The 27,833-nt window shown below is 35.3% G+C and overlaps 2 protein-coding genes across 5 annotated transcripts in view; one reads left to right on the plus strand and one right to left on the minus strand.

Moving 5' to 3' along the window:
• The first annotated feature begins 97 nt into the window (after window positions 1-97).
• The window catches only part of LOC125667896 (GPI ethanolamine phosphate transferase 2-like), a 33,471-nt gene continuing 5,735 nt past the window's right edge, over window positions 98-27,833 (plus strand). The window contains exons 1-8 of one of the 4 annotated variants that reach the window (XM_056164048.1): window positions 98-1,328; window positions 12,033-12,363; window positions 13,280-13,489; window positions 16,778-16,963; window positions 22,334-22,475; window positions 25,812-26,021; window positions 26,762-26,964; window positions 27,307-27,513. In XM_056164048.1, coding sequence (XP_056020023.1) covers window positions 12,040-12,363; window positions 13,280-13,489; window positions 16,778-16,963; window positions 22,334-22,475; window positions 25,812-26,021; window positions 26,762-26,964; window positions 27,307-27,513 — 1,482 coding nt within the window. In that variant the 5' untranslated portion in view covers window positions 98-1,328; window positions 12,033-12,039. Of the gene's footprint in view, window positions 1,329-11,347; window positions 11,579-11,614; window positions 11,747-12,017; window positions 12,364-13,279; window positions 13,490-16,777; window positions 16,964-22,333; window positions 22,476-25,811; window positions 26,022-26,761; window positions 26,965-27,306; window positions 27,514-27,833 lie in introns of those variants that run through there. The other 3 variants (XM_056164046.1, XM_048901573.2, XM_056164047.1) reach the window with 3 other exon arrangements.
• Window positions 4,194-6,470, minus strand: LOC125667906 (homeobox protein TGIF2-like). The gene is made up of 2 exons (XM_048901585.2): window positions 6,312-6,470; window positions 4,194-5,562 (listed from the first exon to the last, which is right to left on the minus strand). Exons 1-2 carry the CDS (start codon window positions 6,337-6,339, stop codon window positions 4,901-4,903), a joined length of 690 nt encoding a protein of 229 aa, XP_048757542.1. The 5' UTR covers window positions 6,340-6,470; the 3' UTR covers window positions 4,194-4,900.

Below are 27,833 nucleotides of genomic sequence, written 5' to 3' on the forward strand. Positions count from 1 at the left end.
ATAGCCAGATAGGAGTAACATTATATTAATGATCATGTCTTTGCCAGAATAAATTTTTTTCTTTTAAACAAATGAAATTCTAGTTAGGCTACAGTATATTTTCCTCCGATTTACAACAGGTCACTCTTGAAGGCAACATTCAGTGATTACAAACATAGTAAATAAAGCACTCCATATTTATATCAAGAAAGGAAATCCTAGACTACAGGTTATGATTATATATTTTTTTATATCTTGCTGCAAGTGTGGAAAATTCAGTTTTCCTTTCACTTTATTTAATGTGTTTCAAATTTCAATCTCTATTTAAATTACTGTGAAGGTGGTTATTTATGCAGGGGGTTAAGTATGTGTTTTTCCATGTCCAACATTATGCGGGGGGGGAGGGGGGGGGATATTCAGTAACTGAATATAATATATAAATTTATATCAAATATTTATAACTATACACGTGGGGGGTGACAGCATAATTAGTGTCAATTTCTATTATGTGTAAATAACCACTTTTACAGTATTCACTTGTTTTATTTGGTAACACCCACATTATCTTTTGGCCAATAGTTTTCTTATGTTCAAAATCCTATTTAAAGCCATGCAGCAGACATTTTTGAGAAGTGAGGTCGTTTGTCTTGCTAGTTTTTCATATGGAAATCCCTTATGTCTATCTGTGTTTTGTCCCATTGTCTTTGTCCTTTTTTCCATTTTAGATAATCGATATTATTATCTGGTTTTATGGATTTTCCTGCTAAAAGTTTGTTTTACATAATAGGCCTTAGGAGTGTGTATTCATTGTTGTACTGATAATAAAATAGTGAAGTGTTGTGAACCTTATTTCTAGTATATTTCCTGCTACACTAGTAATCTATAAAATAAAAAAAACGGAGCATCACTATAAAATAAAACAAAAAAAGAAGAGAGAAAAAAAAAACCAGAGCATCAAATGCCTATGATACATGTTGCATATTTTCAAAGGGTGGTGGGGACTTGGATTTGCTGTGTATGCATGCACACTGTAACAGACTTGTATCAATCACTAGTCAACTTAGGAGTTCTTATCTTACATTTTTACTGTTTCATCAACTTGCATTCAACACAGTACTGTTATGAAGGTTACTGTTGCAACAGCGGGAGAAGGCATATTAACACTTAAATTACACGCGATACAATACCTGAAAACATTAGAATTATTTTTATCCACAGTGAGGGCTAGTCTTTACTTTATATGTTTATGTTTTTAGTGCATATACCAATTATTTACAGACAAATGCACAACTGATGATGATAAGACATACTTAAAAGAGGCCCACAAGCCATATCGGTCACCTACCCCGGTAAGTAGTAGTTAAAAGTATCATGCACTAGCCCCAAGGGCTATGGAATCAAGAATAATTTTCCTATTCTGCATTTCTAAGGTAAATTTTAACATTCAACAGCAATATAAAAAAATTATGTTCTTAAAACAAAAATGCCCCCAAAAGTGCCCATACTGATGAAAGATTATTATGGACCCACCTTAGAGTCAGCACCCTGGGGTTGCAAACTTCACAATTTTATTATGGACCCACCTTGGAGTCAGCACCCTGGGGTTGCAAACTTAATAATTTTGGTACATCACTTTCTGCTTTTCCAAAATCCTTAGTTTTTAAACAGTATCAGTGCAAAATCAAATAAGTCTTTCAAATGATAAAATTTATCACTACGATAATTTAGGAACCAAAATCCCTACCCGTTGCGTCCATCTTTCCAAGTCGAGGGTTTCTAATCCGCTCTGCTTCATAAAAATCCTTGATTGAATTGGCAGAGCAGGACGAGTTTGCTAGTGCACCATCTAGTGACGTGACACATATATGAACTTTATTGACCAGTCTGAGAGCTTGTATTAAACAAGGATAGCGAGATCAAATGACTACCTAGGAACTACACATTAGTTTAAGTAATAAAAACCCAATTTTTAGCTTGAACATGACTTGTTATAAAGTTCACTATTAGACATTCTGCTTTATATATTCAGTTTCAGCTTAAGATATTCAAATACGAAGTATACACTTAACGTAGTTCCACCCTCTTGTGACGTCACAAGATTTCGCAAAGTCATTGATGTAGTAAGATTTATGCATGACTAGAAACATAACATTTGTTGAAATCTTTTTCAATTGTTATTGTAAAAAATATTGTTAACCATAAAATATATCAAAAGTCCAAGTTGTATATGAATAATCAATTATAAGTTTCAAAATATTGAATCTAAGGGCAATAACTCTGTTTTCATTAAATTATTCATCAAATCCATTATGCGATAGATTTCCTTTATTTTTCACAAACATTTTGTATATTTTTTTAAAGAAACTGTTTCATGAAATTGTTATGAATACTATTATATCGTTTCAACCAGTTTTTGTGAAATTTTGATAATGCTGCTTAAGGAATATTGCAATTTTCTGACATTGATACAGGTATATGTGTGCCAATTGATAACAAATTTATTAATACCACAACATACTTATTTTATCCTTTTTATTTGTTACTAAGAAATATTATTTGAAGAATCAACAATCAAATATAAGATTTAACCTATAATTTTAAAGGGGTGGAATGACCTTAACCGCAAACAGGGGTCACAAAGTTGACAAAACCACATTGTTTTCTGTGAATTTCCATTATGATAAAACAATGTTTATGATTTGATCATGCATCTTCTAATGAGGCCAATCAGAGAACCGGATTTCTAACCCATCTTACTCTGCCTACTCAGACAAGGGTTTATATGAAGCGGAGTGGATTAGAAACCCATCACTCCAGAAGCTGTGTGGGATCACGAGTCAATTCTGGTAAAGTGCTACTTGCTCCTTCTATATATATCCATTTCATTTCAACTCACTATCATCAAAGATGTTTTATACATAAACACTACATTCCAAAGTTTGGCTTCACCCAAGAGACAAAACCTCTACACTGCGGATTATAAAATTTACTATTTTAGTAGAGGCCTTCCTGCACTACATGACTTAACTTTCTTACAGATGTGCAGTTATAGAAGAAAATTTTTGAAAATTGGTCAGTTTTGAACCCCAGGTATGCAAGAGTCCTGAAAGCTATACTTAATTTAAAAAAATTGAAATGGAATAGATCAAGAAGTTGCAATTTTTCTATTGCAGACCAATAGCAGGTCACCTGGGTGACTTAAAATGACCAACTTCATTTACTTTGGGTGTTGTGGGAAAAATAATCTTCAAATTGCCAAAACTGAGATGCATGTTTGTTCTACACTGGATTTTCATGGAAATATAACTGGCCACTGATGCGAGATGAGAAAATACTTAATTTCTTACTTTGGTAGCTTCATGTGAATTATCAATTTTAATGGTTGAAAGTGGGAAAACTGCATTATATAATTAATTTCCACTGATTAGTTTAATTTAATAACCAAAGAGAATGTGTTTGTTGCCATGCCACCTTTTCAAAAATGTCAAGACATACATAAACAGAAAATCACATGTCAATAAGAGAATAACAAGAAAACATAAAAACATGCTAAAATGACCAAATTTAATGTCTCAAGTTTCAAAAAATCTGTTACTTCATAAATTAATGAAAATCATCATATAACAGACATACAATAGAGCAGTCTGATCAAAATCAAACCTCTCACTTCGCTCCATATACAATCGCAGCGATTGTCCGTATATTGAGCCAAGTAAGAGGTTTGATTTTGATCAGACCGACAAAACAGAAAATGCCAGCATGGGAGTTATTTCCCTTGACACTTTTTAAAAAAAAATAATTATTTATGGAAAATAGATTTTTTCAGTATCAATAGTTCACCAAATTTATCATCTTATTCAGTGAAATTTCTCTGAAAAATAAATTTCTATTATGCGCAGTTTAATTAAATAAAGACTTACGTAGCTACACAACTTCCAAAATTGAAAATATGTTCAGCAACAGAGGACAAGTTTGCAACCTGTGCTGTCTGTTAAGGTTAACATCATATCCTCTCGATCAGATTACAGGAGAGATCTGGTAAAATTTTGTGTCCGTATACATTCGCATCAGATTTGTACTTGTTATCGTATTAGAACATGGTCCTGGTAAAATTCCTAAGGAACACGATTCCATCGTTTACTTTAGACATCTTTAACATGGTAAAGCAGGCCTGTATTTTTATAACCAATCTGTTCTCAAGAAATCACAACTAGTTTTTTGATTTTATAGATAGATCTATTTAATGTAAACATTGCTTAGAACATTTTACAGAGAATAAATTCATCCACTTAAAAAAATCCGGAGATCATGTACAGATTTAGTCATAAATATACCTTCTCATAAAATATACAGCAAAAGGTTGTATACAGCAGGGCACATGCGCTTGTACATACAAGGGGCAACAGTTAAACTGTCTTTGTATTTCAACACATGATCAGTAACTTGGTAAGAAGTAAAGAAAATTCATATTAAAAATCTATAAAACTAAAGGCATATTATATTTAATCACAAATTACATTTGATTCCATACATTATATAAAATTTCTAATCACAATATATTTAGAACAAATTTTACCAACTGAAGGGAAAGCAATGATAGTAAATGTACTGCATCATAATGGCATAAGACCACACAAAAACGAGGTCTATCTACGAGAACATGAACACAGGTGGTTTCCATTTTTTCATGCAATACAAAATTTATCTGCACAATTTCCAATCTGCATATTGCACAACCTAAAATACTTATTTCCATTTAAATGATTTGACAGCCAATAATTTCTTCCACTCTTGGTCAAATGACAACATACATAGTTTGTAGGGGATGAAAGTGTGAATTTTAAACATCATCAGTCAGTATATACACATATGAAGATGGAATGAGCATATAAAAGATACAAATCATAAGTCCTGGACACAGCTACACTGAGGAGTTGGACGAATCGGTTGTCTCGCTGCTCGACTCTTTGGGAATCTGATTCAGTGCCACATCCACCAGCATGAAGAAGGACTTGAACAGGTCTGCATTCTGTGGGGGGTTGGACGGGGAAGATGGTGGTGATGAGTTGTCCTGGGAGAAGCTTCCTCCACGCGTTCTGGACTCGTTGACATCAGGGGAGGTCGACTCGGGTTCAGAGGAAAAGTCACTGGAAGAGGCCTCGCAGTCTGATAGGTAGCCGTCTGCATCGGACACCTTCTCCAGTGAGCTCTCTGCACCATACCCACCTGGAGTGAATGTCACACGGTCCAACAAGGACTGCTTGTGCTTGCGGGTAATGGTGTACTGGAGAGGGTCCTGGCCATCTTTCTTAATCATTTCTGGTAGGATTCTTCGACGAGCATTGATAAACCAGTTACATACTTGCAGAACAGTTAAATTTGTAGCAGAGGAAAGATAGACCTTTTCTTGATCTGATGGGTAGGCATTGTAGCGGTGCTCGTAAAGCCAGTTTTTCAGGATACGGACGGCTTCCTTGGGCAGATTCCCACGTCTACGTCTTGCATCACTAAGACTATCGTCATCTCTCCTGGAGTCTGAGTCATAATCGTTTTCCCATGGTCTGGCAAACTTGAAATCTCGAACTAAACAAAATACAAAACAAGAAGTAAAGACTACATTGAAAAATAATTTTGAATGTATCCATTTGTAACGAAATCAACCCTAAGGATATCTTATGTTGAATTAATGAGTTCAGTTGACATTTACGCACCCCCCCCCCCCCCCTTACTTCAGTTTCAGAAAATTTAAATCGACTCCTGTTTCGCAAGTTTAATCAATCAAATCCAATTTTTACTTTACATGTTTCTAAACCATGAATAAGAATGATGTGGCATCAAAAACATTACAACACCCCCTTATCAAATTTGCCGCCGCTTGTTTACAAGCAATTAAGTGGCCTTGACACTTCGAGAAACAAAACATCTCGTAAATTTGCTAAATTTTTGTTATCAGTCAATGACTTTCGGGGCATTTGAATTTCTAAGAGACTATTACTGGTTTGCACAATGTATATTGCATTGACATGTTGTGTACAAATGTCAACTCACGGTCGTGACAGAAAGACTGACAGATGCATTAATTCTTTCCCTGGGATTAAAATCGCTTTCCAAATCATACTATACATCTATTCCCATTTAGAATGATACTTTGCATTAATTTAAAACAGTAAAGTGCAGAAATCAATGAGTGGAATTCACCCAATGCGTTGTTGTGATGTCGATTTCTTTGTTGTACAAGACTTGAGCACGTGGTGTCAACGATTTTTGATGAGGAATCGAATTGCAAGTTCCGACAAACATAAATTTCACTTTCAAACGATAAATATACGTACCTCGTCTCATCTTAAGTGATTCTGACATATTGGTAGTCCGTTTATTTGGTCACACTTAGAAATACAGGTCGCCTTCTTTTCTAAACTGTCAATTTCCTCTCCACCACGCGGGATCTGACAAACCGCGCAAACCACGTGCCAATCGCTTGGGTTCAGCGTTGATTGGTCAAAATTTGAATTCTTGTAATTTGATTGGTCAGATAAATTTTGACAGCTCAAACAGGCGCGAGAAGATTGCTACCATGTGTCACCTGTTTAAAAGAAAACGTTATCAAGCCGTCGTCTGTGTGGAGGGGTGATTTTATTAAATAGCAGTAAACATATGCACAACTAGACTATAGATCTAGATATGATTAAAAAATATCAAAGTTAAAACAGGTTTTTAGAGTATTTACTAAATAATTCGAAATTCCTCTGACCAATAAAGTGAGGACATCATGGAATACAAACTAATCATCCGATATATATTTTCCCATTTCTGTGGAACAGTCATTAACTTCTAGGTTTCATTATCAACCTTGTTCAGACAATATATAGTTATTTCGAATGCTGTGCTTTCGTATTTTGACATGTGTACATACACACGTAGGTGTTTATATAGTGTTTAACGTGTCACCCTGTCATTTGTAATCGTACTTGTCCATCAGGTATGTATTTTGTGCTGCTTGTGAAAAGAGCCCTACCCCGGTAATTATAGTTGTTCCTGCAAAGGGTATTTTATTTCCAGATATTGATTTGTTCATTGCTAGTCCTGGCAGGCATACGCGGATTGTTGAAGATCAGTGGCGGATCTAGAAATTTCTGAACGCGGGGGTGGGGGGGGGTCAGTAAATCACTGGGGGTCTGGGGCTGTCTTGAAGTTTCTGTGGGTCCAGAGAAAAGTCTTAGTGAGGGTCCAGAGGACAAACCTCTCTGAAGCTAGTGAGTTTTGAAAAAATGAGGCGCATACATATATATATACCCAACACACTGGGCGCACACTGCACACACACACACACAGATACACACACACACCGGGTCAGTAGATAGGCCCTAGAACACCCCACTTTTGATGGAGGGTGCTGGGTTCGATTCTAGGCTTAGCCATATTTTTTCTTTCCTACTACGTAAGGTGTCGTGGCAAATTAACCCTACTCAAACACCAAATATACTCTCTCTCTCTCTCTCTCTCTCTCTCTCTCTCTCTCTCTCATATTAACCCTTTTCCGACATTTGTGTTTATAACATGTACAATGAGACATGGTTCAAGCGCACAATATTGAGGTATGTACACAAGAACATGCAAATTGATTTTAAAAAAGAACAGGTATCGATTCAACAGCATATATTTTTTTCAGAAACGCATGAACATGCTTTCAAATATATGTTTACATTACTGTTTAAATCTTCTTTTTTTTTGAAAGTTCAATGAAAGTATTCAAGATATAAATGGAAAGTTTTCATACCACAGAAAATTGTATCATCCTTTCAAATTTCATTCAATATTATACATGTATTATAAGAATACATATTTACATTGAGTGCATAGTCTGAGATAGAGAGTGAATATATTCTCTACTGAAACTTTTTCTTTAGGTTTGATTTAATATTCAGAATGAATTGATACCGATAGAAGACTGAATATTCTTTTAACTTAGTTCCACACTCCTGTGACTTCATAGGGTTTTGCAAATTCAATGATTCAATGACAGGAACATAAACTTTGTTGGAATCTTTTTCAATAGTCATTGTAAAAAATCTTGTTAACCATAACATATTTCAAAAGTCTTAGTTATATTTGAATAGTCAATGATATGTTTCAAAATATTGAATCTAAGGACAATAACTCTGTTTTCATTAAATTATTTATCAAGTCCATAATGCGATAGATTTCCTTTATTTTTGACAAACATTTTACCAAGGTGATAAAGAATCATTATCTGTGTCTTTTCATGAAATTACATAAAATTTTAATCCCGAGTGATTTTAAATAGCTCAGCTGTATGGTGCCAGACTTCAGTTTTTTTTATGGGGGTATACATAATCTGGAAGCTATAGATTTGAAATTATTAAGGAAAGGTATGGATTTTTCCCCATAAATAACTATAACAGATGTAACTTTACTAATATAAACAGAAACAATGATATGTAAACCATGCTATAAAGAAAATGCGTCCACATTTGTTTCTTTTTGAACATTTTGGAGAATAACGTTAATTCAATAATTTTGCACATATTGTTCTAAAACTTGATAAACATGTTGAAAATGACATGTGTTTTAGTAATTGACATGTTTCTCGATGAATAAATGCAATTCAAACAATATTTGTTGTGTTTATATTAAAATAACAACAAATAACTGTTTCCAATGAATTTCATAAAAATCTACATCGGGGTACATGACTTTAGTGGTGTATGTAATGAAAATTAATATGGAAATCTTTAACTGTTTTGCCTTTTTTCATTACTCTGAATGGTAATTTATTGATTCCAAACAAAAAAATGCTACCTAAACCCCAAAAATCCAGGACTAAGGACACACCTAAAAGTGCATTGTTTCGGCGTTAGGTTTTGATTTTTCTTCTTGAGTTAAAATGGTTTTTAAGATTTCCACGTATCGCGTACAGAGGCTTTTTATCCATTCTGTTTTCAATCTATATATAAATATCTATAACTTTTGAAGATTGAAAACAAATAGCCCAGTGTATCACGTCTATCGTCCGTTGGTCGCCTAGATCCCAGCGGTCAGGGGCGGTACTCGGAGCCGAGGCTGAGAGAGAGAGGTGGGGGGGGGGGGGGTGCAATTCAAAGTAACATTAATCGGAACCAATTTCATGTACAGAAATCATAGGCACTTGAATGAAAAATGATAAACTATTTCCTTAACTGGCCATTCACTTTTATAAAATATTTATAGATGTTGGAATAACCCCGAGAGTAGGGCTTTCCCCCTATAATCTCTACTGGGGCTATTGTAACATACAATGGTCTATTAAGGAAATAGTTTATTTTTTATTCAAGTGTGTGAGTTCAAGTGTGTGTGATTGATAGTCCAATTCAAGGGGGGGGGGGGGGGTTAGTCCTTCAATATTCACAAGCAAGGCGATAACCTTTCTCCTACTCTCTTTAATATATCTATAGATGATTTGTACTCACAATTCATGAATTTTAACACTAAGTCACTGGAACTTCAAAATGTTGAAGTTGGTCATTTATTCTTTGCAGATCACTACCACAGAAGAAGGCCTTCAAACCTCGATAGACTGTCTTTCAGAATATTGCATGAAGGGATTTTTTTTTTTTGGTATTGTTTTCATCATTTTCAACAAATACATATACACCTTTTACTTACACTCTCATACAGATTAAATAAAGCAATGCAGACAATGTACATGTATATTCTAGTACTTATTGTTAAAAAAAGAAAAAAAGAAATGTTGTTATCATTAATTGAAAAGACATTTCTATTTAGACCATTTCTTTTTGTAAAATATTTGATCTGTAAATTTTTCCTCCAAAATGTAGTAATTATATAAACATTTCAAAACATCATCAAAAACAATATTGACATTCTTTCTTGAATATTGGAATATGTATCTCTTTACTAAAAGGATTATAAAGTTTAAAACCATGTGTTATTTTTTGTACAGTTTGTACATTAAATCCCATTCTTTTACCAGATTTTTTAAAAATCCAACCTGATAAGTTTGTCCATAGTGTAGAGACAGAAGGACAATAAAAAAAATATGCTTAATTGAAGGAAAATTTAACTGTTAACCTTGACAAAACTATTGCAACGATTTTCTGAAATAAGAAAATTGACACAACTCAACATTGTTTTTATTATAATAACTCAATAATTCATCATGCACATGAATATATATCCGGTAAATATCTGGGAATGACCTTCAATTGTAATGGTTAACTTAAATATGCAATTGAACAGCTAGGTGACCGTGCATGCATGGAGAGCTGTTTACGCAACAATATAGCGTTCTTTACCCTTTTATGATAAATTATCTGTAAAAACTATATTAAAGCTTTATTCTGCTCTTATTGAACCTATAATTTTATTTGGCTATGAAATTTGGATTTTAGGCTTCAATAATAACATTAACATATTGTGACCAACTACCATTTGAAAATATTTAACATAGTTCTACCCTCCTGTGACGTCATAAGATTTCGCAAAGTAAGTGATTTAATAAGATTTGTGCATGACAGGAACATAAATTTTGTTGGAGTCTTTTTAAGTGCTAAGCGTAGCTTAAGCACTTATTTAATAGTTATTGTAAAAATCAAAAGTCTAAGTTATGTATGAATATAATGAAAGATGTTTCAAAACATTGAATCCAAGGGAGATAACTCTGTTTTCATTAAATTATTTATCAAGTCCATTATGCGATAGATTTCCTTTATTTTTCACAAACATTTTGTATATATTTTAAAGAAAGAGTTTCATGAAATTGTTATGAATACTATTACATCGTTTTAACCACTTTTTGTGAAATTTTGATAATGCTGTTTAAGGAAAATTGTAATTTTCTGACGTTGATAACAGGTAGGCCTATATGCATAAATTATTAATACCACAACCTACTTATCATATAATCATAAACACATATCCAAGTTACAGTCCTTATTCATGTAATCAGCAGCATTAGAATACACATATACGTGTACAAACACAGACAAACTTACATGTGTACTCAAACTTTGTCATCATATCCTCAATGGCAAACAAGTTTATGATAATGCTAATACTATTAAAAATAGTTGTTGGCAGTTTTCATTTTAACTTGTAAGGGATTTTCTAAGGTTAAGGCAATTATTAAAGATGAATGATGAAGACAATTTCAGGATTTTGAATGAACTTGCGAAGTCGCCTGTGACCCCATTCCCCCTCCTGATTTAACGTGCCTGCGTGTTTGTTATTATTATTATTTTGGTTGGGTTTTTTTATTGTTTTTTTTGGGGGGGGGGTGTGGTTTTTTTTTTTTTTTTTTTTTTTTTTTTTTTTTTTTTTTTAATTTATTCATTATTTTTTTTTATGTTTTTGTTTTTTTAAGGGAGCGATTTCTGTTTATGTGATTGGTGATTGTTTATGTTTAGAATGTAGAATAGATTCATTCAACCCACAGAGAAGCATTACGTGATTCCTCGTTAGGGATTTCATCGAATATTTTAGGTACGACATGTCCAAAATTGAAATTTTGATTACCGAACTCGATCCAAAATCGAATGAAAGATTGTCAAATCTGCTTGAATTGGACTGAAACACCTAATTAGTAATTATAATAGTATCTCCAAGTTTATACTTTGTAATAATTTAGTGAATTGGAAAATATGTTTTTACTTTACGTCAGATGACAGGAGTCGGCAAAGTACTCCCAAATATTTACGATCACCTGGGAACTGCAGAACTAGATTTCCAAACAGCTAACACTAGCTAATTAGTAAACTACCACATGAAACTCAATTTTGGCCTATAATATTTTCATGAAATGTTTTTTAAATTCCCATCTTCTGTGATCTGGTTTTTTATGTTTACAAATACTTCCAATGAGTCGCAATATGAATTGATAACATATTGATGATTCTATGTGGTGTTAACAGTAAATGGTATCTATATTTCTAAATATTTACATTGTGATGAGTCCCTCAGATATATATTTGAATTACATTTGTAATAATGAGTCAAAGTTCTGCACTTTAATGACAATCTAGTTGAATGCGTTACAGAGGTCTGATGGCCGTATGGAGTTGCTGGGTCTTTACCACCATTGTGATTTGGTTCGCTGTCTTTCTCACCTGCTTCATGCCGATCAAGAAAGAATCGTCCGGATTGTCCTCAGTAAATGATGTTCAACAGCAGACGGAGGACTTTGTACACGGTGCTGTTCCACTGAGACGCCAGTTCAACAAAACTGTTATCGTCCTGGTTGATGCCCTTCGAGCTGATTTCATACTGGGCTCAGACACACCAATGTTAATGACAAAGGAACTCATCTCTCAAAATTTAGCCTTTGTGGCAAAAGCTCATACTCCGACAGTGACCTTGCCAAGGGTCAAGGTAATTTTCTGGTGTATGTGTGTATAAATTGAGATCAGTAAAATTTATCAATTAACTCAACACTCTAATTTTAACTCTTGCTACATATTTTAACAAATATAATCATCATATAAATGCATAAAAACTGACTAATAGCAAGTCTTTTAGCCGTGTGAGGCGGGCCATTATATATTCATCCACATACTTCTGAATACTTTTAATGATAGTGTTTTAATTGACTTAATGTGTAGCAAATAGGATCCAGAAATTCTTTTGCCATATTTGGACTATTGGATGTAGAGTGATTTTCTAGAAGGAGGAGTTTCAAATTGCATTGTTAAGAAAACTCGTACATGACACTATACTAGCTACACTGTAGCTGTACCATAAATGAGTCAACTTTCATATTTTACACTGAATTCAGAATTTCACTGAAAATGTTATTATAGTGGGTGGACCTTACTTGTCCTGTCATCAAAAATAGAATAATCTTGTCATTGTTAAACCTTTGTTTACAACACCGCTCTGCGATTCCTAACATTGTTCAGCCTTTGTTTACAACACCGCTTTGTGATTCTTGACTTAAGTAAGTGAACAGAGTTTGTGCAAGTTTTGGGGGATTGAAATATTTTTTTAACAAACCAGTGTAGACTGCTTCCTGACTTGAGGTGAATTCCTGCATGCTGTGGAGTTTCTGTCATTTATTTGTTGATTATCGGCATGATAAGCAACCCCCACAGCTATGGTATTGAGTGACATGCCTAGGTAATAATTTGTGAAATTTCTCCTGTAGCTGTTACATCTCTATATGTCGAGTGAAAAATTCTTCAGTGTTACTAAAACAACACGTAAAAAACCTTCCTCCCTTCAGCTGTATTTTCCCACCTTTCAGATCCATTTGCTTTTTGCTGAATCCAGAAATTTTTCCTTTTTACAGGCGCTTGTGACTGGAAGTGTTCCAGGATTTGTGGATGTTGTTCTAAATTTTGGCTCAGCAAAGTATGAGGGGGATAGCATTTTGGCTCAGATGAGCCAAGCCAAGCAGAGGGTAGTGTTTTACGGGGACAACACCTGGATTAAACTTTTCTCAGACCATTTCACTCGGTATGAGGGCACCACCTCCTTCTTTGTTACTGATTACACGGAGGTAATTATATGAAATCATGATTATAATGAGGTACAGGTGACTCTCAATAACTCGAAGTTCAAGGGACCTTGATAAAACTTCGAGAAATCAAGAGTTCGAGAGATCGAAATTCAGAAATTGAAGGTCCGCCAGTATGGTTCAGATTTTACAGTAACCGGAAATGTTTACCAACAAGATCATAAATATATGATGTCATTTTGACATGTTTTCCTTCATATTCTTCAGGTAGTTAATTTGATATCAAAATAAAAAACCTTATTTTGCATTAATAAAAACATTTCAAAGTTTATGTATTTATTTGTTCTTTAATCATGCTTAGATAGGCATACAAAACCAAATTCCGATGAAGCTTTACAACCCGCAAACTAAAAAGAGCACAATGTTATGTCGCTTTACCCAAAGCAAAAATTCTAACGAATGAGTAAAACGATGTATTACAGTAACTTTACACAAAGAACAAACTTGAGAAATTTAAGGAAAGGCCGTGCTTTTACGTATCCGGTTTTAAATTTTAAACACTGACTAGAAAGTTCCGGTTATAACTTCTTTGTCTGATATTTGTAGTTTACGAGAACTGTGAATTCAAATGTGAATCTTCAGATATATTTACCATGAATTATTATAGTGTCAAGTCCTCACTAGCTCCAATGGTACAAAGCAATATACTATCTACACTGATCTCTAAAAGGCTCAATATAGAGCTTGCAATCTAAGCCTGAACAAGTTAAAAATTATACATAGGCGTGACCGTCACAGTGGAATTCAAACTGTTTTTAGTGAGTTTGTGTTTGGTTCAAAGAAACCCAGAATTATAAAGCCTCAGAAAGTCATCAGCAAAGTTGTTTAATATTTGAACTCTTCTAAACAAAATTATTTGTACATGAGCTGTAGTTGCTAGAATCTACATGAATTGTATGTTACACTATATTTATTTTTTCTATAAGTATGAGATAGCATGTATGTATTTTTATGTATATGATTGATAGCCAAAAAAAATTAATAAAGGAAAACAAAAATAACACACACACACACACACAATTGTGAGAAAAAGGAAGGCCCCCCCCCCCCCCCCCCCCCCCCTACACTCCTCGTGTTCTAATTGTCTGGTAGGACAGAATGTTTTACATATATATATTGTTATATTCTGTTAATCTTGATTTTAAGACTGTATTTGCTGTTACAATTTACTATTTTCAAAGTGTGCAAAAAATAATTGTAAAACTTAAGTTAAAAAATGAGGGGGGGGGGGGGGGGGGTTACGTATTCAAGAGAGCATTTTGCAAAATATCCCTGGTCAACTATGGTAAAATATAGTTTTTTGTTAACCTTAGATATAATTCTAAATATTTTTAAAGAAAAACTGGCATGTAAACATTTTAGATTTTGAGAATTTTTCAAAATTGCGATATTCTGTGATTTTTTCTGAAGGATATGAGCAGATTAAACAGCAATTGTGTATGTTTTCAATTGAATATCTTTAAAAATTCTCTCAGTAAGTGAATATCTATTAGTTTTTATATATCATATCTTAATATGATGTGCTTTGGTACATAAATTAATAAAACATGAGATCATGCATCCTTGTGTTAAAATTTGGCTTTTGCATTTGGGGGTATATGTGCTCTGTAGCACATAGTATAAAAATAAACCCGTAAAGGTATGTCTAATATGGGTTTTTTAGTTAGTTTATGAGTTGTTAAAGTTATTTAAATGAAAAAATATTTTGATTGACAGAAATTTCTAATACTATTTACCTACCTTAACAGTCTGTAGATCTCTAAATTATGTAAAAAAAACTTACTCTCTCGTTGTCACGTCAAAACTTCGAGAGATCGAGAGTCACCTGTAATTAAATTGTGATTACAATGAGGTAATTATATATCAAATCAGTAATACAACAAGGTAATTATAACAAATCTGATATTACTGCAGACGGTGTATTTTTAAATATTACACGCTATGATATTAACATGCTTAATAGATACATGCCTAGAATTTCAAAGTAAACTGGAATCAGTGATACACATCTTATTACTAACACAGATACTGTATACATGTATTAGATAAAACACACGATTTTTAAAATTATATTTCACAGTATATGAAATAGTTATGACAGTGGGATAATGATGAAATTGTAATTAAATCAAGGAAATTACATCAGATTAAATAACCTTTTACTCTACGACATGATGATGACATGCAGTATGCAATATTAGGCACCAAACAAGAAACTTTTAAACCATTTTGCTGAGAATACTTCTCTACTTGAAATCAGTAGTGATTAACCCGAAAACATCACAGGTATTTCAAAGTAAAGAATGAAGCGATTTCATTTTCAAATTTAATATTTACCTACTTAAAAAACTAAATACATTGTATTTAGAAATTCAAATTCTTTTGTCCATTCAATCAAAAACGGACATGATGTTTTGGGTATACTTGTCATACTGAGAATCAAACATGTATGATGCAGCAGTGATTTTCACAAAGGGACACAACCTTTATATTCACTTTTCAGTAAGGAGAAATATTCATTCGTATTTTGAATTAAGCTGTCATTGCCGTATAAATTTTAGTTCATTGCCGCATACAGATGTTTAGAAGACGGGTGTACAACCACTTCTATGCAATGAAATAATCTGTTACCGTAGTAATATATAATAGTTCCCAGTCTTGTCATACTTACATTATATAATAGTTTCCAATCTTGACATACTTATGTTACATAGTAGTTTCCGATCTTGACATACTTTCATTATTTACATACTTACAAATGTCAATGTATATTAGTTCAAAATCTTGACATACTTATAATTCCTCATTTTGACATACTTACAGTATATGACAGTTCCCGATCTTGACATACTTACAAATGTCAATATATGACAGTTCCCGATCTTGACATACTGACAATATATCTTAGTTCCCACTTTTAACATATTTGCAATATGTAATAGCTCAAGATCTTTACATACTTACAATATACATATGTAATTGTTACCAATCTTGACATACTTACAATATATAATAGTTCCCCATGTTGACATACTTACAATATAATAGTTCCTGATTGTGATGTACTTACACTTATCGAATATTTGAAAGAAAACTCTCACATTAAATACAATAGCAAGAAAGAAGAAAGAACATTCCTCACAGAGGTGGAAATTGACCATTCAACGTGCACTATAATGTTGATGTAATTTAGATTACAGGAATTTGTCTTTGCACGTTCTTCGATGACCAATATGTCTCCTTATTTTCTATGCTTAATTGTTGTTATAGGTTGACAACAACGTGACCCGACACCTCCCATCAGAGTTTGCCCAGGGAGACTTTGACCTATTAATCTTACACTACCTGGGATTGGATCATATTGGTCACATGGCTGGACCAAGTAGTCCACTGGTCCCACCCAAACTCAGAGAAATGGACGAGATCATCAACATGATCTACCAGTCACTGGCAAAGGTAAGTGGAGTGTGAAAGAAACTGTCATCATCAATGAAATCTGATGTTTGTTGCAGACAGTATAAACACACTTAATGATTATACCAATATAACTTTCTTGTAAAGAGAGAGAGAGAACATGAGAGTGTGTGAGTGGTGATGATTATAGCGGTATAACTTTCTCGTAAAGAGAGAGAGAGAACATGAGAGTGTGTGAGTGGTGATGATTATAGCTGTATAACTTTCTAGTAAAGAGAGAGAGAACATGAGAGTGTGTGAGTGGTGATGATTATAGCGGTATAACTTTCTCGTAAAGAGAGAGAGAGAACATGAGAGTGTTTGAGTGGTGATGATTATAGCGGTATAACTTTCTAGTAAAGAAAGAGAGAACATGAGAGTGTGTGAGTGGTGATGGTTATAGCGGTATAACTTTCTAGTAAAGAGAGAGAGAGAGAGAACATGAGAGTGTGTGAGTGGTGATGATTATAGCGGTATAACTTTCTAGTAAAGAGAGAGAGAGAGAGAACATGAGAGTGTGTGAGTGGTGATGGTTATAGCGGTATAACTTTCTAGTAAAGAGAGAGAGAGAGAGAACATGAGAGTGTGTGAGTGGTGATGATTATAGCGGTATAACTTTCTAGTAAAGAGAGAGAGAGAGAGAACATGAGAGTGTGTGAGTGGTGATGATTATAGCGGTATAACTTTCTAGTAAAGAGAGAGAGAGAGAGAACATGAGAGTGTGTGAGTGGTGATGGTTATAGCGGTATAACTTTCTAGTAAAGAGAGAGAGAGAGAGAACATGAGAGTGTGTGAGTGGTGATGATTATAGCGGTATAACTTTCTAGTAAAGAGAGAGAGAGAGAGAACATGAGAGTGTGTGAGTGGTGATGATTATAGCGGTATAACTTTCTAGTAAAGAGAGAGAGAGAGAGAACATGAGAGTGTGTGAGTGGTGATGATTATAGCGGTATAACTTTCTTGTAAAGAGAGAGAGAGAACATGAGAGTGTGTGAGTGGTGATGATTATAGCTGTATAACTTTCTAGTAAAGAGAGAGAGAACATGAGAGTGTGTGAGTGGTGATGATTATAGCGGTATAACTTTCTCGTAAAGAGAGAGAGAGAACATGAGAGTGTTTGAGTGGTGATGATTATAGCGGTATAACTTTCTAGTAAAGAAAGAGAGAACATGAGAGTGTGTGAGTGGTGATGATTATAGCGGTATAACTTTCTAGTAAAGAGAGAGAGAGAGAGAACATGAGAGTGTGTGAGTGGTGATGATTATAGCGGTATAACTTTCTAGTAAAGAGAGAGAGAGAGAACATGAGAGTGTGTGGGTGGTGATGATTATAGTGGTATAACTTTCTAGTAAAGAGAGAAAGAACATGAGAGTGTGTGAGTGGTGATGGTTATAGCGGTATAACTTTCTAGTAAAGAGAGAGAGAGAGAACATGAGAGTGTGTGAGTGGTGATGATTATAGCGGTATAACTTTCTAGTAAAGAGAGAGAGAGAGAGAACATGAGAGTGTGTGAGTGGTGATGATTATAGCAGTATAACTTTCTAGTAAAGAGAGAGAGAGAGAGAACATGAGAGTGTGTGAGTGGTGATGATTATAGCGGTATAACTTTCTAGTAAAGAGAGAGAGAGAGAACATGAGAGTGTGTGGGTGGTGATGATTATAGTGGTATAACTTTCTAGTAAAGAGAGAAAGAACATGAGAGTGTGTGAGTGGTGATGGTTATAGCGGTATAACTTTCTAGTAAAGAGAGAGAGAGAGAACATGAGAGTGTGTGAGTGGTGATGATTATAGCGGTATAACTTTCTAGTAAAGAGAGAGAGAGAGAACATGAGAGTGTGTGAGTGGTGATGATTATAGCGGTATAACTTTTTAGTAAAGAGAGAGAGAGAGAGAACATGAGAGTGTGTGGGTGGTGATGATTATAGTGGTATAACTTTCTAGTAAAGAGAGAAAGAACATGAGAGTGTGTGAGTGGTGATGATTATAGTGGTATAACTTTCTAGTAAAGAGAGAACATGAGAGTGTGTGAGTGGTGATGATTATAGCGGTATAACTTTTTAGTAAAGAGAGAGAGAGAGAGAGAACATGAGAGTGTGTGAGTGGTGATGATTATAGCGGTATAACTTTTTAGTAAAGAGAGAGAGAGAGAGAACATGAGAGTGTGTGGGTGGTGATGATTATAGCGGTATAACTTTCTAGTAAAGAGAGAGAGAACATGAGAGTGTGTGAGTGGTGATGATTATAGCGGTATAACTTTATAGTACAGAGAGAGAGAGAACATGAGAGTGTGTGAGTGGTGATGATTATAGCGGTATAACTTTTTAGTAAAGAGAGAGAGAGAGAGAGAACATGAGATTGTGTGAGTGGTGATGATTATAGCGGTATAACTTTCTAGTAAAGAGAGAAAGAACATGAGAGTGTGTGAGTGGTGATGATTATAGCGGTATAACTTTCTTGTAAAGAGAGAGAGAGAGAACATGAGAGTGTGTGAGTGGTGATGATTATAGCGGTATAACTTTCTAGTAAAGAGAGAGAGAGAGAGAGAACATGAGAGTGTGTGAGTGGTGATGATTATAGTGGTATAACATTCTTGTAAAGAGAGAGAGAGAGAGAACATGAGAGTGTGTGAGTGGTGATGATTATAGCGGTATAACTTTCTTGTAAAGAGAGAGAGAGAGAGAACATGAGAGTGTGTGAGTGGTGATGATTATAGCGGTATAACTTTCTAGTAAAGAGAGAGAGAGAACATGAGAGTGTGTGAGTGGTGATGATTATAGCGGTATAACTTTCTAGTAAAGCGAGAGAGAGAACATGAGAGTGTGTGAGTGGTGATGATTATAGCGGTATAACTTTATAGTACAGAGAGAGAGAGAATATGAGAGTGTGTGAGTGGTGATGATTATAGCGGTATAACTTTATAGTACAGAGAGAGAGAGAACATGAGAGTGTGTGAGTGGTGATGATTATAACGGTATAACTTTATAGTACAGAGAGAGAGAGAACATGAGAGTGTGTGAGTGGTGATGATTATAGTGGTATAACTTTATAGTACAGAGAGAGAGAGAACATGAGAGTGTGTGAGTGGTGATGATTATAGCGGTATAACTTTCTAGTAAAGAGAGAGAGAGAGAGAACATGAGAGTGTGTGAGTGGTGATGATTATAGTGGTATAACTTTCTAGTAAAGAGAGAGAGAACATGAGAGTGTGTGAGTGGTGATGATTATAGTGGTATAACTTTCTAGTAAAGAGAGAGAGAGAACATGAGAGTGTGTGAGTGGTGATGATTATAGCAGTATAGCTTTCTAGTAAAGAGAGAGCGAGAGAGAACATGAGAGTGTGTGAGTGGTGATGATTATAGCGGTATAACTTTCTAGTAAAGAAAGAGAGAACATGAGAGTGTGTGAGTGGTGATGATTATAGCGGTATAACTTTCTTGTAAAGAGAGGGAGAGAGAGAACATGAGAGTGTGTGAGTGGTGATGATTATAGCGGTATAACTTTCTTGTAAAGAGAGAGAGAGAGAGAACATGAGAGTGTGTGGGTGGTGATGATTATAGCGGTATAACTTTCTTGTAAAGAGAGAGAGAGAGAGAGAACATGAGAGTGTGTGAGTTGTGATGATTATAGCGGTATAACTTTCTAGTAAAGAGAGAGAGAACATGAGAGTGTGTGCGTGGTGATGATTATAGCGGTATAACTTTCTAGTAAAGAGAGAGAGAACATGAGAGTGTGTGAGTGGTGATGATTATAGCGGTATAACTTTCTAGTAAAGCGAGAGAGAGAACATGAGAGTGTGTGAGTGGTGATGATTATAGCGGTATAACTTTCTAGTAAAGAGAGAGAGAGAACATGAGAGTGTGTGAGTGGTGATGATTATAGCGGTATAACTTTCTAGTAAAGAGAGAGAGAGAACATGAGAGTGTGTGAGTGGTGATGATTATAGCGGTATAACTTTCTAGTAAAGAGAGAGAGAGAACATGAGAGTGTGTGAGTGGTGATGATTATAGCGGTATAACTTTCTTGTAAAGAGAGAGAGAGAACATGGGAGTGTGTGAGTAGTGATGATTATAGCGGTATAACTTTCTTGTAAAGAGAGAGAGAGAGAGAGAACATGAGAGTGTGTGAGTGGTGATGATTATAGCGGTATAACTTTCTAGTAAAGAGAGAGAGAACATGAGAGTGTGTGAGTGGTGATGATTATAGCGGTATAAACTTTCTAGTAAAGAGAGAGAGAACATGAGAGTGTGTGAGTGGTGATGATTATAGCGGTATAACTTTCTAGTAAAGAGAGAGAGAGTGTGTGAGTGGTGATGATTATAGCGGTATAACTTTCTAGTAAAGAGAGAGAGAGAGAACATGAGAGTGTGTGAGTGGTGATGATTATAGCGGTATAACTTTCTAGTAAAGAGAGAACATGAGAGTGTGTGAGTGGTGATGATTATAGCGGTATAACTTTTTAGTAAAGAGAGAGAGAGAGAGAACATGAGAGTGTGTGAGTGGTGATGATTATAGTGGTATAACTTTCTAGTAAAGAGAGAGAGAACATGAGAGTGTGTGAGTGGTGATGATTATAGCGGTATAACTTTCTTGTAAAGAGAGAGAGAGAACATGAGAGTGTGTGGGTGGTGATGATTATAGTGGTATAACTTTCTAGTAAAGAGAGAGAGAGAACATGAGAGTGTGTGAGTGGTAATGATTATAGCGGTATAACTTTCTAGTAAAGAGAGAGAGAACATGAGAGTGTGTGAGTGGTGATGATTATAGCGGTATAACTTTCTAGTAAAGAGAGAGAGAGAACATGAGAGTGTGTGAGTGGTGATGATTATAGCGGTATAACTTTCTAGTAAAGAGAGAGAGAGAGAACATGAGAGTGTGTGAGTGGTGATGATTATAGCGGTATAACTTTCTAGTAAAGAGAGAGAGAGAGAACATGAGAGTGTGTGAGTGGTGATGATTATAGCGGTATAACTTTCTAGGAAAGAGAGAACATGAGAGTGTGTGAGTGGTGATGATTATAGCGGTATAACTTTCTAGTAAAGAGAGAGAGAGAAAACATGAGAGTGTGTGAGTGGTGATGATTATAGTGGTATAACTTTCTAGTAAAGAGAGAGAGAGAACATGAGAGTGTGTGAGTGGTGATGATTATAGCGGTATAACTTTCTAGTAAAGAGAGAGAGAGAGAGAACATGAGAGTGTGTGTGTGGTGATGTGATGATTATAGCGGTATAACTTTCTTGTAATGAGAGAGAGAGAACATGAGAGTGTGTGAGTGGTGATGATTATAGTGGTATAACTTTCTTGTAAAGAGAGAGAAAGAGAACATGGGAGTGTGTGTGTGCTGATGGCCACCCTTGCTGATGACTTTTTATGCAGTTACAGGATGAAGGTCTGCCTAATCTGCTGATTGTGTGCGGGGACCACGGGATGAGTGACCAGGGCAGTCACGGTGGGGCCTCTTACAGTGAAACCAGGGTCCCCCTAGTGTTCCTGTCTACCAAAGGCCTCCACCATTCAGGTGTGTCAATGTTTGTAGTAAGTTTAAAATCAATCAGTTGATAGTAGGGGGGGGGGGGGGGGGGCAAATTAAACTCAAAAGAGTCCTGTAGTGATGTGTGTGGTGTATTGGTCATTGTATATATTTTTTCATTTCATTTTATTCAGGTATAAGATATCACAGAATGTCATGATTATAAATATAGAATCTCCCATGGTTTTTAGCTGGATATGACCATTATCGAATGAGTTGTGTGTTTTCTATCCCCAAGCCTTGGCGAGGGGATAGAAAACACACGAGTTGGATGATAGTCATATCAAGCCACAAACCGTGGGGGATTCTTTTCATCACATATTTTATCCTAACAGACCTTTCTATAATACTGACCCAGTATTCTGTTTTGTTTACCTCAACCCAAACTACATCCATAACGTTAACATTACACCGCTACAATAGTTCATTCGGAAATATAAATAAAAATGAATATTGACTGTCACAATGTTTAATTCATAAAAGATCATTTTTAAATGAGAAAATAATTATATTTTAAACATTGTACTTTGAAGTTGTGTGATTATTCATGAATATGTCAGTCATCCGAATCTATGTCATAGATGACGCGCGGTCTTCATTTGGATCTGGTGTGTGAATGTTGACGATGAATTTTCCATCAGGTATTTCGTCATTCAGAGGATTTTTATGTTTCCTGTGACACGGAGGGTCGTGGAGCTTTCATTGTTAAATATGCTTGTGTTTGCTACATCTGTATTTGTGATGGAGTCGTTTTGTGTGCAGATGAATGTGGTGTATCATGAGTGCATTTGGTGCATGGAGTTGGAAAGTTGATATCCACTAGATAAAGGTGTAAATATGAAAAAAAGATCTTAGTGTGTTCACTTCCTAATGTGAACTATTGTGTTTTCTAACACTCCGAAAGATTTACACAGTAAGACATGATCAGTTATGACTGGGGGGGGGGGGGGGGGGGGGGGGGGTGTTAATAAAACGGTTTCATTTTGAGTTTTAAGAAAAATGATTTTAGTTCATGTCACCCAATGTGTGTTTTTTTCTTGCAATGTATTTTTGTTTCCTTGGTCATTGAGAATATTTTACAATCAATACAAAACATGATCAGGGCTTGTATGCAACGCCAAGCTATGTAATAAGGCTTTACCAATGTCATTTTGGATAAGGGATTCTGGTAAATATATTTAGCTTTTTTTTGCGAAAATTAACTATTTTACAATAAGGTTGTGCTTGGCGGCGCAATTTGTCACGTCAAAATTTTCTCGTGGTCCTCACACGTCTGAGAAAATCCTTCAGAAATGAAATCCTTCAATGTTTTTCTTCATTTTTTAAAAGCCGAGATACCCAGTGCACATACCCTATGCATTCCTAAATTATCCAGTAGAATGCGGGGAACAGACAATTTGCTGATTCCCAAAATTTCTTCAATTTCTCATTCGGTCTGACATCTGTCTTCTTCAATAATGTCATCAGGCAATTTTACCATTTTTTCACCGATTTCCTTTGGCCTGTCTCTTTCCTGGCATACTGTCCTCATATCCTTCAGAAAATAATTTGTGCCATTTGAACATCAGGGAACGAGAAACATTTCTGTGTGATTCTGTCAATTTTAACTTCTTGTGACAAAGCTGTACGATTACATGCAAACAAAACCTGAGATCGTCAGGAATTGTGACAAATAACTTGTGCATATTGTTTGAGGCCCTGAAACTAAATTTGTTAATTGACTTAATTGTGTGATTTCTTGTGTACATAAGAATTATACATGTACATATATTTGTTTGCTTTTTATGACATGTAATACGGGATATCGGAACTAGAAAATTTTGGAACTCTTCAGAAAAAAGAAGTTACGAAAATCATGTGTCACTTGGGCAACTCTTGTTTACAAATTAGTGATGGCTAAAGACGACTCAAACATCTGCCTGGTTTGAAGATTATTTTTCAGTATGTTGCAAGTGAATGCCCTAGTACAAAAACATGAGTTACTGGATTAATTTTTTATGTTTGGTAGTGGAGATAAAACAAAAAAAGTTTATTTCCTCACTGTATACATGTAGGTATGTGGACATTTACTTAATGAGATTTTCTCGAGTCATTAAAACAACCGACCGCTGTGAAATGATATGAATAATCACAATTTATGCATTCATCTCCAGACATGTACATGCAGCAACATGTAGCCCCCCCTGTTTTCCTGACATTGCGTAAAATTATCTCATACAACATTTGTTATTAGTATCTGCAAAGATCGATTTATTAGCTGGTCACTTGACATAGTAGCAGTGAATCGCAGTGGAAATGCAAGTTTGAATTGAGGAATTGAACTCATACATGTACTGAATGATACCCCCCCCCCCTTACAATTTAGGAGTTTGGGCAGAACTGTTTTTCTTGCTAACTAAAAGATTTTTCATATAAATATAACAGCATCTTTTTTTCCCCATTATTTTCCCCATCCTTCAACTTTCAGAAACGATGCTAAAATGTACCTGAATTCACTATATCTGATAGTAAGTAAGTAACGTGTGCTTGATTACTGAAAAGTTGCCCAAGTTAACGCAGAAAACGTGATCTCGTTGGACATATTAAATATTAAAACCGGGATGGAATCGGAGACGAAATAATGATTCTGATATTCCATATTCCTACATGGCCTTAAACAACATGAATTATCAAATTTTTAGATAGTGAAAAATTTAGGTTTTTTGGGGTCTGATCTATGAAAACAAAAACATGACACAGAAAAAACCTGATACTAGTACATGTATATGGTATTTCTAACTTAAAGCCTCTGTGGCCGAGTGGTTAGAGTATCACGCTCAAAATCACATGGCCTCTCACCTCTGTCAGGGCGGGTTCGAATCCCGCTCACGCCGGTAAGTAAGAAAGTTTCCCAGTTTACTTTTGGAAGGTCGGTGGTCTCTTCCCAGGTACATTGTATCTGGGTTCTCTCTTCCACCAATAAAAACTGGGCGCCACCAGATAACTGAAAAATTGTTGAGTGTGGCGGAAAACATCAATCAATCTAACTTAAATTCTTTATTGATTGATACTGTAACCCATGGACCTCTTGTTTGTAAAATATTGTGGAATCATTTTAATTTGTGGACAACAATTTTGATGGATTGCAGAGATTTTACAATTTCGTTGGGATGTAATTTTGTGGATGTGGTTTTTGTAAAGTTGAAACATTTTATAGATTTCATATTTAATCGTAAGTTTAAAATTGTGGGGTAATCTCAAAATCCATGAAAACTCAGTTCTCGCAGAATCTAATGATTCCTCAGAATTTCTGTGTAATGTGGGGTTTTGTGGTTACATTTTAAGGTGATGGCACCAAGTCGGAGGTGGATCAGATTGACCTTGTTCCGACCTTGTCTGAGCTGCTGGGTCTGCCGATACCTCAAAATAACCTTGGTCGCCTCCTCCTGGAGGTGTTTGAGGAGTCGAGTCCTGAGGAGCAGCTAGCCTCACTTTTGAGGAACACCATCCAGCTCCTCAACCTTCTGAAGGCCAATCAACAGGAAGCTGATACAGGTAGAAACGCAGTGGCAAATTAATCATATTGATATGCAGGTTCCAAAATATCTTCTTTATGAAAACGTCTCTTGCTCTCTCATCATACTATATATAACAAAATTTTCGCCCCATGTAAGCTTTTATCTATACACATTGGAAAATGATTTCACCCAGATTTAAATTCACTTTAAGGCTTTTTTCTTACTTCTTTAAAGTAATGAATGATGAGAGCAAATGGATGAAGATAAAACTTGGAAGATGAAATGGTGGCAAAATTTTATTCTATTCTCAGTAGGTCATTGGAGCATATGTGAGCTGCATTTGCAATCACAACTCCTCTAAATGGTTTTCAGAGAATCTTGGTTATGTTTTTATGATAACTGTTAAAAGGATTATGTTCTAGATTTTCAGTCATAATTTCAGTTTTCTCTGGTCACAGACCAATACAACTTGTGTTATGTCAGCACACGACATCTAGAAACAATGTTACTACTCCACTAAACTATATTTTCAATGAAACTAGGTCAGGGTGTCATTGTCATAGGATTATTTACTAAGTGTTCTTCTACTGAACAGTGATGTTATTCTGTAGGTAGGATTTTGGAAGTCTCCACAATTTGCTCTAAGTCATATGGGTGGTATTGGGTATATCATAACCACAAATCAGGCCACAAGAACTACAGTATAGACTCCACATTTCAATCTACATGTATGTGTATATCTTTTCTTTTTTTTGTTTTGCTTATCTTGTATTTCAGAAGTGACTGCTCTTTTTTTGACAACATGTAAACTTCATGCTGAATTGCTATCAATAAATTCAAGTGAAAGGAGTGATGCAATGGTCCATCGGGTACTAACACAATACAATGAGGTCATCACTATGGCAACAAGCAACATCACAAAGAACCTTACCACGTATGATATGCCTGCTCTGATTACCTGCATCATCTGTCTGTGGGCAGTAAGTGCAAAGTTTTCTTTTAGCATAATTACATATAATCATTGTGAACTACCTTGAAGTGTGGAGTCGGCTTTATCTCTCAAGAAGTTTCAACAAATTGTTTTGACTGAATGTTGTTTACATGCCATGCTTCTCGTCCTGAGCAGCCTAGCTGGTTCTGATTTCAATGATTGTTCACAGGAAGTTTTTCTCCTGGTGTTGATCAGACACAGTTCTCTCCCTTGGCTGTTTCTGATTTCTGTATCTATGATTTATTTGCAGGCGGTTTTTCTCCTGGTCCTGAGAAGACACAGTTTTCTCCCTTGTCTAGTTCTGATTTCTGTATCAATGATTTGTTCACAGGCGGTTTTTCTCCTGGTCCTGAGCAGACACAGTCCCCTCCCCTGGATGGTTCTGATCCATGTGACTTCTACCATGTACCTGCTTCATCATCTGACCAGATCTCAGTCAGTGTGGCACTTCCTCAGCCCAGGATACTTCACCTCAGTGTCAGCCCTTCTAGTAGTCGTACTTACCACTGCATTCAGAAACAGAGAGTCGTTCCGAGGTGTATGTACTTTATATACTCTCCTTTCTACATTGAAGATGTTTTCGCCCCATTTTAAATTCACTAGGACACAGTTGTGTTAAAAGAGAGAAAACAGTTTTGCCCTGTTTTACATTCACCCACTCACAATGATGGCAAGAAGGGCGAAAAGGAACGGGGTCAAATATGTAGATGTATCAGTAGGGTTTTGTATACAAGAAATTTTGTGTAGCAATTTAAAGAAATTGCAGAGCTTTTAAAATTTAAACTGTATAAGGTCTACACCTTTAAAGAAAATGGTGTTTTGATCTTCCCAAAAACCACAAGGGTACATTTTTTCCAT

This window comes from Ostrea edulis, chromosome 4 (genome assembly GCF_947568905.1).
Source record: "Ostrea edulis chromosome 4, xbOstEdul1.1, whole genome shotgun sequence".
In the NCBI taxonomy this organism is placed as follows: domain Eukaryota; kingdom Metazoa; phylum Mollusca; class Bivalvia; order Ostreida; family Ostreidae; genus Ostrea; species Ostrea edulis.